The sequence below is a fragment of the Myxocyprinus asiaticus genome, chromosome 9 (assembly GCF_019703515.2).
Source record: "Myxocyprinus asiaticus isolate MX2 ecotype Aquarium Trade chromosome 9, UBuf_Myxa_2, whole genome shotgun sequence".
NCBI lineage: Eukaryota > Metazoa > Chordata > Actinopteri > Cypriniformes > Catostomidae > Myxocyprinus > Myxocyprinus asiaticus.
The window spans coordinates 2,901,692-2,916,687 of NC_059352.1; the positions used below are offsets into that span (position 1 = coordinate 2,901,692).

The window sequence follows — 14,996 nt, forward strand, 5'->3', positions numbered from 1 at the left end:
GTGATCAAATTGTGGGGTAGCTCAACTGTAAAAGACCGGGATACGGGTCCTGAAGAGCATGCGAGTCTTGTGTTTTTCAACTCACATTTGCTTTTTCTGACACTATCGGTTAGGTTTAGGTTTAAGGTTTAGGGTAGGGAGGTCGGTTTTGTTGATTTACAACTCGATAGAGCATTAACCTTAAAAAACTCATCTGTTCGAAGAACATTTAACTCACTTTTAGTGCCACACAGTGGACATTTCACCTCGGAACTGTCGCGATACGTGTAATGAACCACATAATGTCATTTTGCAAAAATATAGCCACAGTCATGCATCAGTTCTATTTGATCAGTTTGCTAATACATTAAGATCATTTGTTGCTCACAGAAATCAAAATCTGATAGTAAGCTGCAAAACAGTGAAAAGACATGACTGACAGCATGCGTTCACTGACAGTAGCCATTATCCACACTCACTCTGAGGGAAGCGTGGAGGGTTATCATTAACATCCGTGATCACTATAGTCACCGTGGTAGAGCCGGAGAGACCACCCATTTGGCCTGCCATATCTGTTGCCTTGACAACCAGCTCATAACGGTCCTGCGTTTCCCGGTCGAGATCCGCCACGGCCGTCCGAATCACTCCTTGAAAGAGAGAGAGAGGGAGAGAGAGAGATATAGAGGGTATATTGACGCATGGTAAAAGGTCACATTAGAACGATTAAAAGCCTGATGACACATAAAGTTCCAAATAATTATAATGATAAATACATAAAATAATTATACATGAATATTAAGATTCTCATTCCATGGTTACCATTTACCACTCTGACATGAATAATATATTAGACACAAATTGTATTATTCTAACATGAAGTTCTAGATTTATACATAGTTTGTGCATTTGCATAATTGATTTGTAATATATTAGTGATCACATATTTCACCACAAAACCAAAACAAAATAGAAGTTAGTTTCTTCGTTAAGAAAATGAAGCCTTTTTTCATCGTGATGTAATTTCCATGACAATTAAGCACATTTTCACACAACATTTTCATTGCTGGAATTCATCTGGATGTCTTAGTTTGGAGTTTATTTTATTTCTATTTTTTTTATATATATAATCCCCATTATTCTCAATCAAATGAATCTCGTTAGATTCTCATTACTGTAATGTATCTAAAAATACTGTAATTTTAAGTTAAAAATTTAAGAAATAAATAGATCAGCATAAATTAAAGCCAGCACTTTTACATTTAAATCATATCATTAATTCATATCAAATATATCAATATTAAACACCACATTTTAAGTTGTTGTTCACTGATAATCTTCCACTGTGTCGTATATCTCTCAAATCACATCAAATCACAGTGTTTTGTGAGAAGGCATTTGGTGGAGCACGTTCAAAGGTGCCATTTTTAATTGAATTCAAGTGTGAATGAGATTTGAAAAGCAGAGAGGAAGATTTTCAGTGAATAACGATTTCAGTTTCAAGCTGTTTGTCACACAAAACTATCATATGTCTTTAGATGTAGATTTTCACCTGAACTGAAAGGAATAATTGCTCCAAACAGCAGAACTGTCAGATTCAGCGTGTGTCTTTTATCTTTTTCATCATTTCCATGTCTGTGTCTAACTAATGCCATGGCAACAAAGGATGAACCTTCAGTGTAACATGGTGCCATTGTCTTTATTTAACTCCAAAGTATATTGATTCCAGGGCCAGTACTCTTACTACAGCTCAATAACAGGACTTAAAGAAAACAATCATGTGGTTTGGTGGCTTCGAATGGTTTCTTACATTTAAAATATCAATAGACAGGTTTTACATTCATTGATATATGAAAAATAATATATTTAAACAGAGAGAATCTTACTAAACCTTTTACCTCACATTTCAATATATATATATATATATAGTAATTGTATTACTGTATTGTGTTAGAATGTTTTACTTTTGAAGTTTTTTGTAATTATCATATTTAAATATTGTAAAAATTGCATATTGTAATATTGATTTTATTTAATTAAAAGATGTCCATATATATATATATATATATATAAAATCATAATAATTTTTTACCTATGATACAGTATGTATTAACATATCAAATAATTCATTTGCAGCTTTTATGTCATTTTAAATTAAATATGCTTCGCATCTACATTTACCCAATTAATTTCAAAGGTCAAAGAGAAACAGTCATCTATTCATGTTATAATATGACTGTTTTTATGCAATTCCCTTTGAAATTATATGTCACTTTAATCATTTGGTATATTTCCAAAATAGTCGGGGCTCTCATTTAAGCCTAATTTGTTTTGTTTTTTACCGTATTTACTTCATAATGTATATATCTGGTTTTGTGCTTGATTAATCTGTGCACATTATAACAAAATAAAATAAAAATCAATCAATAAATACATAAAAACCTTTGTCTTCGAGACATTTATCCCCTTTATCAAAATGTGATTATTTGCTCAGAAACAACTTTCCTTTTCGAATGATGTCGCACATCCCTCTTACTTTTCAGCCCCTCTCCTCCAACCATCGGACTCCATTCTGGTATGTAACACCCACTTTTCACGATCCAATCAATTCCAGTGGATAAAATCGAATCCCTCACTAAACTTTTTCACGCTGACAAAATTAAGGCATTATTTTCTTTATGCAAAACAATAATTTCTTGCTTTTTCTTTGACTTTTGAGTGAAATATAATTCAGAAATGTTTTCATTAGATTCACCCAGACAGCACTATATTCTGAGACATTTTAAACATAAGTAACAAAATACACCAAGTTTCTGTAGTCAATAACTTAAAAAAAAAAAAAAAAAAAACTGAATTCCTTGGGGGTCTGTGCAACAAACAAACGTTTGCCTGGCTGTCTTTGTCAGTTTCTCCTCAGTGTCTTTTTGTCCTTTGTTTTTATCTCCCTGTCTTTTGCTGTCTGCTTATGAAGTAAACACGGAGGGGCCACAGCAATCCCAGTAAAGAAGCATTCGCCACCGGCAATGTTATTGTGGTACAATACATCTGTGCGCCATGCTCAGCGGTAAAGATGCAACTGGTGTCTTCAATTGCACAAGTCATGATTCACCCCCGCTTTTCAACCACATACAGTTGCTGACCTCAAGTCAGAGTCATTACAAGAATCCATCAAGTCTTACCCATTCAAAGCACTCTACCTGAAAGACATTTAAAGGAACTGCGAGTTTAACATGCAGTTACACAACAAGTACATTGCATTGTATGTATTTTCATGTTTTTTACATAGTAGTTAAAGACACCTAATAGAAAGTGGGACCAAAACTAGTGTATGATATGTATGCGACAATGAACAAGGAGGAACTATAGACATTATTTTGAATTTGTTGAACAGAAAAAACTAAAGTTTTGCTGTGAAAAGGGTTTTAGAAAGTAACCTTAAAATAATTAGTAATGATATTACTTTTAATGAAGTAATCATTAAAATAATCAGTAAAGTAAATCAGTAAAATTATCAGTAAAGTAATCTGATTACAATATTGGAGAAGTAATAAGTAATCTATAGAGGATTACTTTCTTTGAGTAACTAGCCGAACACTGTCCGAGACAAAGCTGATACTTACAAATCAGTTACTAGATATGCAAGAATCAATAACGCTTGACTTCATTGACATCAATTTTGTCTCAACGTGTCTTGCGTACCATATTTTAAATGTGTGCAAATGTGAATGAAGTTTGAATGCTATTTTTTTTAAATAACAACTTAAATTTTGGTCTATACATCATCACAACTGAAAACTCCATTAAGTCTCAGGAGCATAAAACCTCTCTGAGCGCAATATTACGGAGCCCTTAGAGGACAGGGCAGGAATTTAGTTTCTGAAATAGTTGTGCATGCACTCGCAACAATTTGCGCTACCTAGAAAACAGTTTTATGTGTCCTCGCAATAGTTTGCGTTCCCTCGCAATAAGGTTTGCGTTCCCTCACAATAAGTTTGCATGCCATTGCAATAGTTTGCATTCCCTCGCAATACGTTTTATGTTTCCTCGCAATAAGTTTTGCATTCCCTCGGAATAGTTTGCGTTTCCTCACAATAAGTGTGCGTTCCCTTGCAATAGTTTGCATTCCCTCGCAACAAGTTTTATGTTCCCTCACAATAGTTTGCCAAAGTCAATACTAAAATAAAAAAGATGTAACGATGCCAGTATTTCTGCAGTACATGTAGTACAAAGCAACAACTCAATCTGGTACCAGCGCGCAGTATGTTATGTCTGACACACGACTGCTTTAAAATTTTGAGCGCGTGCTCTGTTACTCCTCTTACATTGAAATGGACAGTTAATCAAATTTAAATCGTGACATGTTCTGGTGTGATTTATTAAACCACTAAAGGCTGCAATCTTAGTGTGAATGAGATGCGTACTTTTAAAGGATTTAGAAATCTGACCGCTCATAGACTAGAAACTCCACAGACATTGAGAATCATTCATGACACGTTGTATCAGATGACAGATCAGAGCACTAATCTACTGTGAACCACACAGCACATGTAAACTATATATTTATATAATTAAATCACAGCATTTGCACTTTAATCTCAGCTCAGCTTTATTTATATCAACATATTTAAAACAACAGAGTTGACCAAAATGCTTCATAGTAATAGAATTTAAAACATCACTTTTACAAATTATCACAATCCAAAATACCAACACTCCAAAACTGTGTCTCCACAGAGATGAGATTTCAGAGATGAGATTTCAGATGTGACTTAAAAGTCTCTGTGTCGCTAACTGTTTATCCAGAAAGCGAAGCTTTTGGCAAAAAATACACGTCTTAATGAAAGCACATTTCAAAATATAAGCTAGAGCCCTGAAATTGAAGAAATTGTGACAGAAATATATTAAAACTGTATAGTAAAATGCAAGATTCACTGTAATGATAATAAATAATAATAATAATAAATAATAATAATAAATGAATAATAATAAAAAATTATAAATAATAAATAATATTAATAATAATAATAAATAATAATAATAATAATAATAATAATAATAATAAATAATAATAATAATAATAATAATAATAATAATAATAATATTAATAATAATAATAATAATAATAATTAAGCAATATATCACAAGCAAGACTGCTGCTGAATACAATTTTGGGGAAAATGTAATGACATGTTGAACAGTTCTATTTTCAGTTGTAAAAAGTTTTAAGAATGAATTGAATAGACACCATTTTGATGATTAAATTAAATTAAACTCTAAAACATGGAGTTCTGGAAAATAATAATAATAATAATAATAATAATAATAATAATAACAAAAAGGAAAACATGATTTGGTTAAGAATAAAACAGATTTCAGTAGGGTGCAACTTAAAAACACTTAAGCAATGCATCCTTGATTGAGAAACACTTGAAGGAAACATGCATTTCTTTTAATTTATTATTTTCATTGAAATGTAACTTTTTAAATATGCTAAACTGGTGTGTTCATTAACACATTACCATATTAGCATATTTATGCTCTGGTACTGAAATTGGTATCGAGAATCGTGGAACTTCACTGGTATCGGTACCGACTACTAAAATCGGTACTATGATAACACTAGTAATAACTATGAAAAGTAACCATGTTTTTTTGGGCGGAAACCATGGTTTTAATACAGTATACCGTATCCATATAGTATCTATGGTTTTACTATGGATTAACCATGGTTAATCTTGTTACTGCTGTATGGTTTTACCATGGTATTTGTATTAAAACCATAATAAACATATAATTAGGATTTTTATTACCATAGTTTTCGTTTTCCTGTATTATTACTATGGTTTTACTAAGAAAATCAATGTTAAAATATGGTTACTGTATAGAACATAATACTTAATGTTAGGGAACGCAAAACTATTTAAGAAAAACAATTCCCGCTCTGTTCTCTAAGGGGCTCCGTACGATAACATTTTCTTCTAAGTGTAGAATTTTTTCCTAATTCCGTCAATAATTTAAGGATGGCAGGGCTCTGAAAAGCTCTCATTAGAGAAAACTGCAAAAGCAAATGAGAAAATCATCAAACGCTTTACACATTCAGAGTACATGAGATGAGAAACCATAGTTCAAACACATCCCGCTAACACTGGGTCTAATAAACTGATATTAGCATCAAACCCGCCTTTTTATTTATCCCGTGCAAAGACTAAAAAGCTGTGTCGAGGGATGATTTATTATTGATTTTTTTTTTTTTTTAGGTTGAAATAAATTAATGGGGTCACAGGGAACACATGCAGTCCATCAACTTCTAACTCATATAACTGGTTTCAGATCAGTGGGAGGTGTGTAAAAACACAAGGTCCAGTGGCTAACGTAGCAGAGGTGAAGCCATTTATCATCCACCGCTCTCAGGTCTTGCGCACGCCGCCCCCAAAAACAGAAATCATTAAAAGTTTAGTGCCATTTCCTCTGGGGGGTATTTGCTGGCAGCCAAAGCTTAGATACTCCCAGATGGTTTTCTCTAAAGGGGACCATCCATGTTTACTGATTTTAGCGCACAACCCAAAAACAGCTGGAATGTCTGTGCCAAACACTAAAACACACACACACACACACACACACACACACACACATATATATATATATATATATATATCCACAGTACTTAGGTGCATAAGCTGAAAATGGAGACTGATGTCACAGTGGCCATTTTCAAACCAGTTTACTTGGTTTGCTAAAATTGAGAAGGCAGCTCCCAATACCTTTCTCACCTAACGATGTCTGAGCTCATCTGTAACTGCAATAATAATTAGCTTTCGCTGCCTTTAGTAGTTTAAACAACAACTCGAGGTCTGACAAAGCTAGAAGAATCATGTTCTGTCACATACATTTTGTTCAGGCTATGCATTCACAACAAAATTTTACATGGTATACATGGTTTGTATGTGTGAGGAACGGCAGCTGGTGGAGTTTCTGGTGCCCCCCTAGGGTAAGATGGTGTCCCCGTAGGGAGTAGGTGCACTACACAGACAGCGTAATATGCATACAGTGAGCGGCAGTACCGGTCAGTAATACTGCACTGAAGATGTATAATACCAAGAAATTTATTCAGATAGTCCGTTACCACATCCTTGACAGTTTTAGCAATAAATGCTTTTTGAGTTATTAATGATAAAATATGTATATCCTTTCTTATATGCTGAGAACTTTCCTGACCATGACTCACCTGTACTTCTTGTCTTTATGACTCATTGATTGTATTCATACATTGTTGGATCTGTGTAATTTTGTACATCTTATTGAACATTTAACCTTCCTTTTTTCAACAAAAAATCCACCGTTTTAGCACAATGTGTGGACTTTTCAGACAGTCCCATACCACACCCTTCACAGTATTAGCACGTTTCAGCACAATGTTTGGATTTTTCAGATGACCCCTTACTCACCATATGAAAAATGTCCAACTTCTATCAATGTTAAATTAACGATCTGGAACAATTTCGCCATTACGCCATCTGACCAGCTTACAGGACAAATTTCACATTTAAATATTGGTCGATCCCATATTTTGTGGGAAGGGTGGCAAGTTACCATCCCTACCTGGAGGTCTAATACATTCTCATGAGCAAAGTGTGGATGCGAAAAATCGTGAGTTTATCAAGAGAAATTGTAAATCGGAATTACAGCAGGAGGAGGGGTGGAAAAACAGGTGAAACCCGGTAAAATCGGGAGTGTTGGCAGGTATGCACATATGAAATGCTTCCGTATCTAGGTGTAGTCTCAACCTCAGATGGCACGCACATGAACAGCCCACAGTCCGTGCTATACGTCTGATTGCACATAGTCCCCAAAACTGGAAAACTCTTTCTCGAACCTTTCAGCGCATATCTGATCAGGGGGGTTATTGGGGGGGTTACCTCCCCCCCTCCCCCCCCAGTAATCAAAACAAGCAAGTACAACTCCCCCAATACTTATACAATGATCAATGGAAACATGTAACATTTTCACACTGTAACTGCCCCCCAATGCTCAAGCCAAATCTACGCCCTTGAATCTGATTGGCTGTTTTGATGGAACTTCTGTGAGTTGACACACTGGACGTTTTAACAGTCCACCTGGAAGACGAGTTGTGTTCACAGGGTTCTGCGTTGATAGAATGAGCGCTTTTGAGGATGAAAAAGTCATAGAATTTGCACAAGTTTGCCAGGTTAGTGACCTAAAATCTTTTAAAGATATGCAGCAGAAAGTGAAGCAGATATCCACGAGCAGAGCTGGATTTTTTAGTTATGTCGGTGAAATTCACTGTAATGAGGTTTTCTGTGCTGTACTTAAACTCTCTACACATTTTCCGCTTTTCTCACGCGTGTTTCCTGTGCAATCACTCGCAGAGACTTGCGCACCATTATATATATATATATTTTATCCTGTGTCTGTCTTTTATTATGGTATGATACATTTCAGAAAAACCACACTCCTAAACACCCCGTAATGACAAAACCAACTGTGATTGGTCGCTTAACGTCAGTTAGATGGCTTTTCATGTCTAAATGGGCGGTTCTTGGACAATTGAAGCTGTTATGGAGCACAGACCTTTTCAGAAGACACAAGTCTGGATACGCGAGACTAGGGGTGCTTCTCAAATGAAAGGCTGCAGCCTAGTAAGGCTGAGTCCTTCCTAGACCAGGAGACTGTAGGCTAGGCTCTTCCACAGCATTCAGTGCTAGAATGAGACGGCCTAGTAAGTATTCATGGCGGACCATAAGCTTAGAACCATGTGATATTTTACTTAGTTTAGAAAACCCATATACTTCAGAAAACTAGAAATACTGTATGTCCTTAAACTCTAAATTATTTTTGCAAAAATGTTTTATTCACAGTCGCTCAAAAAAATCCTTTATATAATACATTTTGCAACACTGATCTTAGAATTAAAATTTAAATAATTTCAAATGTGAAAAAAAAAAAAAAACGGAACCCTAGACCTGTAAAATCTATAAAACTTGTAAAGCTTTCCAAATTCATGTCTTTTTATTATTATTATTATTATTTTATTTTTTTGTGCTTTGTAACTTATAACTTGTTACATAATCTAAACTACTTGCATTTTTTTATTTTTCTACATATTGTCATTGCTGCAAATGCAAATAGAAATTTGAAGAGAGAGAAAAAAATTAGGGTGCGTCATAAAGGTTTCCACCTCCGCAGTCCCGTAACTTGTTTTCCGCCATTTTTTAAAAATAATTTGGGATATGTGCAAAGGATTTTGGGTGATTGAAGGCCACGAAGGATACACCCAATGCGTCCTCCAAAATATGGCAAACTAAGGCTGCAAAAAGAGGCTGCTTTCCAAGTGTCCTCACAATCCAGATGGCCTCCGACGGTGATTGATGACGTGGCAGCTGAGATATCCAGTCTAACGAGGATGCAGCCTTCTGATTGAGAAGCACCCCTCGTGTACACCTATGTCTATCCCCCGGAAAATTAGCACAAAATCCATAGAGAAAAAATACAAATAAAATGTAAATTTGCGCAAAAAAGTGCAAAAAAAGACAGAACGGTTTAATGTAAAGAACACTCCTTAAAGTAATAATCCACCCCAAAAAATGGTCAATCTGTCAATTTGAACTATTGTTTCAGAAAGAGCTGCATAAAGATTCTTCAAAACTTCTCCTTTTGTGTTTCACAGTAAACAATAACAACATATGGATTGAGGGTGAGTAGATGATAACAGAAATTTCATTTTGGGGTGAACTATTCCTTTAATAAAATGTGTATTTTTAAGTAATATTAACTAACAGACTACACTACACATTGTATCTAAAAAGGTAACAAAATTATAGTGCAGTCTGCTTCTGGTAGTAAAAATCCCATTGATTTTTTTTTTATTCCATAGGGCGAACTGATCATTAAAGATAACTTCCCGAAAAAATCCCAGGAGATCAGCAGTTACAAAAATACTCAAACCCACCCACCTGGCATCAACAATCATGCCATGGTCCAAATCACTGAGATCACATTTTTCCCCATTCTGATGGTTGATGTGAACATTAACTGAAGCTCCTGACCCGTATCTGCATGATTTTATGCACTGCTGCCACACAATTGGCTGATTAGATAATCTAATGGATGATTGTTGGTGCCAGATGGGCTGGTTTGAGTATTTCTGTAACTGCTGATCTCCTGGGATTTTCACACACAACAGTCTCTAGAATTTACTCAGAACGGTGCCAAAAACCAAAAACATCCAGTGAGCGACAGTTCTGTGGGTGGAAACGCCTTGTGACAAGAGAGGTCAACAGAGAATGGCCAGACTGGTTCAACCTGACAAAGTCTATGTTAACTCAGATAACCACTCTGTATAATTGTGGTGAGAAGAATATAATCTCTGAATGCTATTCTGAGATGCGGGTTGGCGCTGTTTTGGCGGCACGAGGGGGATCTACACAATATTAGGCAGGTGGTTTTATATATATAATATACATATAATAACAGTAACTATCCCTCTTTCAATTGGAAACCATATAAGTCGCTTTGGATATAAGCATCTGCAAAATGACAAAATCAAAATATAAGTCAAATTAATGTCCTTACCAGTTTGTCGATCAACGGTAAAGAATCGTTCTCCTTCCAGAACGCTGTAAATTATCCTTGCGCTGCTTCCATAGGTCGGATCATCTGCATCGGAAGCCATAACCTTCATCACCGAAGTACCTGTAGTGAAAACATACATTGCTTTTGTGTTATTCTGTAGTTTTTGGTGACATTTCATGAAAACAACACATGGATCCCATTACAGTCAAGCTGTCAGCGTTTCAAGAGCATTTAACTGTTCTTTAAGCAAATCTAATGAACACTTTTTCTGAGGCAATTGTGTGTGTCTCAACGGCCCTGCAGCTCCAAACGCAAAGCACATATTTACATTTAGTCACACATTTTAACTAAAGCAAAGCCTGCAGCATATAAAGCTTAATTCTGAGGGGAGAATGCTCACTTCTTGCTGAGAAAAGCCTGGTGAAAAATAAGACAGAAAGAGAGAGCGAGAGGTAAACCCGGTACACACTGTACAATTTCTTGATTGTTGCTTGTCAGATTGCACAATATGTTCCCAGTGGGATCTTGGGTAAAAGCCAACAAAGAATATTTAATGTCAGACTGTACAATCTAAATCTTAGCTAAGACTTTGGATATGATTGGCAGCAATTACTGGCCGTTTAAATTCACTAGGTCAACATCTGTTTTTATGTTCTCATGCATGCGCAAAATTTGAATGATACACACAAACCCAAATGTTGTTCGCCCAGTTAGATTAAAGATAAATCGCAAAGGCAATAATTCGTCCGACAGTGAACATGTCACACTAAACGATCAAAGACTGAAACCAATCGAATCCCGTAATCATGGCCAAAATCATACAGTGCGCACTGTTCTGTAGAAATTAAAAGACATTTAAGAGACAGTGACAACTCGGACTGTGTGGAGCACGAAAGTGGCGCCCAAGGACATCTCGCAGCCTTCATACGGGGCGACCGGTCTGCAGGTAATTGGTGACAGCTGGTGTCCTGGAAAGGTCATCACTGCAGTCTCCTGTCATGATATTGTCCAGCCGCATAATAGCTCTATGCTAATTAGGTTAATTAATGGAAAGTGTCAGAATCTTGTTTGTCTTCTATCACGAGCGGCCGCTCTCGCGGGGGATTACAGAATAGGACAATGTTTTATCATTAAATTGAAGCACTTTTGCCGGAGCCAAACACCCTGATCAGTATCTGTCTGATAGCTTTTTGCTCTCTTTTCTCGACCCGCAACCCTTTCATGACCTGGAATATGGCGTTATATCAAAAGCTTAGATTAAATAGGGAAGGTACTCTCATATGTTTAGTTATTTGCTGTGCATAGGGGAGGAAAAAAACAACAACATCTTCTTAATCTGCATTTTTGACTTGTTTTCCAGGAAAATGTTTTTTTTTAACAATTAAAACAATTAAACCTTAGATTATTTTTTTCTTATTATTTTAATCTTAGTATTGTTTTCGTGTTGTAGGCATTGTACACAGCAAAAAAAAAAAAAAAAAAAATATATATATATATAAGTATTTTTGTTTTGTCTTCCAGTAAAAAATATCTAAACATTCTTTAAACAAAATACAATTACTTAAGAAATTTTGTTTCTTTTTTAAATATTAAGACAAAAATCTGAAATTACTTGTTTCTTATTTTAAGCTTACTATTGTATTCAGTATTGTAATGATTGTACACTGCAACAAATAACAATAATAATAATACAAATTATAATAATTATTTATTATAATTAAGAGTATTTTTGTCTTGTTTTCCTTTAAACAAGATACATTAACTTGAGAATATTTTTGTATAATATTATGAAAAATATACCATAATTTATTTCTTCATATTTTGAGATTAGTATTGTGCTCAGTATTGTAAGCATTGTTCAATGCAAATAATAATAATATTAATAATAATAATAATAATAATAATAATAATAATAATTATTATTATTATTATTCATTATAATTAAGAGTATTTTTGTCTTGTTTTCCAGTAAAAATTATCTAAACGTTCTTTAAACAAGATACATTTACATTTTTTTGTAAAATATTAAGACAAATATATCTTGAATTATGTTTTATTATTTAAAGCTTAGTGTTGTATTCAGTATTGCAAAGCACTGCACACTGAAAAAAAAAATAAATAAATAAATATATATATATATATATATATATATATATTATTATTATTATTATTATTATCATTATTAAGAGTTTTTTTTTTCTTGTTTTCCAGTAAAATATCTAAAGATTCTTTAAACAAGATACATTTACTTTAAATTTACCGACGAGCTAAGAAAAAACTATTTTATTCAAGATATATTCTCTGAAAACAATTCTTAATTTTTTAAGTAATTCTCAAGTAAATTTATTTAGCTATAAAGAGGTTTAGATATATTTACTGGGGGAAACGCTGATTAAGAAAATTATATTTATAGATAAGTAGTACAGTCTTTATTTGTAGACAAGCAGTTTAACGCGAGAAAGTTTAGCTGGTATTTTTAGTGTTAAAACTAAAAAAACATTTTCTAAAACAAACCTTGACTAGGCTTTCATACACTACCAGTCAAAAGTTTGAACACAAAATATTTCTTATAATCTTTGATCTTTGAATGTAATACTAAAGAAATAATAGTGTACAAATGTTCAAAGATCTCCAACAAGAACTTTTGAAACCGGTCTGTGTTGCATTAAAATGCCAAGTAAGATTGAATTTTTTTCTTTCTTGTGACTTGAAGTTGTTTTCTTTCATGCAATTACTTACTTATCTTAATTTTCCGCTGGTAATAATCAGCATGATGCTGTTTAACGGCCGTCCTAGAGTCTAGAAATGGCACCAGTGAAAAACTATTTAAATGCAAATGCTACTTTATTGTGTTTACATTCAAACAGGAATAATTGCGCTGTCGTGGATCTTATTAATGCACTGCCGCGGATCCACTAAGAGGTCTTGAGATCCTGGTCTCGTAGGAAAACATACAAGAAAAACTCCATTGGGAATCTTGAGACATACATAATTAGACTTAATTTGGAAAGTATTTTCTGACATCATCTGAGAAAAAAAAAAAAAAAAAAAAAAGGCAAATCAACTTTGATAAACTAACCAAAAAGTACTATAGTATTACTATGGCTTTGTAGATATGGTCTTGGTTTTGTTGGAATTTATTGGGTTGCACTTTATTTTACAGTACGTGTACTTTCTGTACTTGTAGAACAGTACTGTAAAATAAAGTGCTACCATTTATTGAAATGCAACTCAAATTCAAGAGGAAATTCATTGGTCATGAATTGGAATTCAAGGCATTCTTATTCCAATTATGAATGGTGCAAAAACCTGGTGAATACCATGGTATATGAATATGCTAATCATTCAAAACCATAGTATATAAATCAAAGTTACATAGTATTACCATCTGATACCATCAATGTATCATTGTATCATCACTGTACTGTTCTAAAGGTGGTCTGCTACATTTCAAAACCATAAAACAGACAGTGTAACAGCATTGTGTTCCAGCTCACTGTGTATTCTTCCAAGAGCAAATATTGGACTGGATTCGTTGAGATAGCATGGATAGCATGGATCAGATTTTTGGGTTTTGGGAGAATTTGATGAGAAATGTTCATACCGAGATCTTTTCTGAGGATCAAATAATCTAAGCAGGAGGGTTTTCAATTTGCTCTTTTTAATCTCACTGTCGTCTAAGAGAAACAACTAAAATATTAAAGAGATCTCATTTGTGTTTTTTTCTGTCCTGTGGGATGTTCTGTTATGTAGGGCTTAAGTGTTCTTAAAGAAATGCTATTTAATATTTTATTATTGGAGAAGTATTACTGATGAAGTTATTCCCATGTGATACGCTTGGGTCAAAAATAAATTTTTTATGTCATACAATAAACTGATGTGGTTACAGAGTTGTAATTGATATTTACAGCTTTCAATGGTCATGCAAGATGACTTTAATGCCTTCCAATTTAAATTATACATATAAACTTTAAGATATATGGAACATTCATTGTAAGTAAAAGGGTAAATGTCATGAAAACTGCCAAAGATCTTTTATTATTATTATTATTATTACAATAATGACAGTTTGGAGGGGTAATTATGCATTATGCACCAAAATCTTAGTTGCCCTAAATATAGGCTTTTTTATTATTATTATTTGATTTAATTCTTAATTCTTTATTTTGATTTTGTGGTGAAGTATGACCTGGACATGTTTCTTTGTCGAATTTACCCAAAAGTGAAATGTGATTTAGTCAGGGCAGTGCAATCAGTCAGTTTGTGACCAGTGGAGTGATTCTACAAGTATCAAAGCTCGTTGCCGCAGGTAGTAATCTCTAATTCAGCTCTGGATTTCAGCAGCGATGCCCCCTTCACCCAATGCATCCTGCACCTCACTCTAATATTTGCAGAGTGACACGCGAGGGTGGATGTGGATTAGGCAGGGG

At 34.2% G+C, this 14,996-nt stretch overlaps 1 protein-coding gene across 1 annotated transcript in view; it reads right to left on the reverse strand.

Moving 5' to 3' along the window:
* LOC127446005 (cadherin-22-like) overlaps positions 1-14,996 on the reverse strand; it is a 146,148-nt gene that overhangs the window by 95,076 nt on the left and 36,076 nt on the right. Inside the window, exons 3-4 of the mRNA XM_051706592.1 lie at positions 10,567-10,686; positions 459-626 (exon numbers count right to left, since the gene is read on the reverse strand). Of these exons, the coding sequence (XP_051562552.1) occupies positions 459-626; positions 10,567-10,686 (288 nt within the window). The remainder of the gene's footprint in view (positions 1-458; positions 627-10,566; positions 10,687-14,996) is intronic.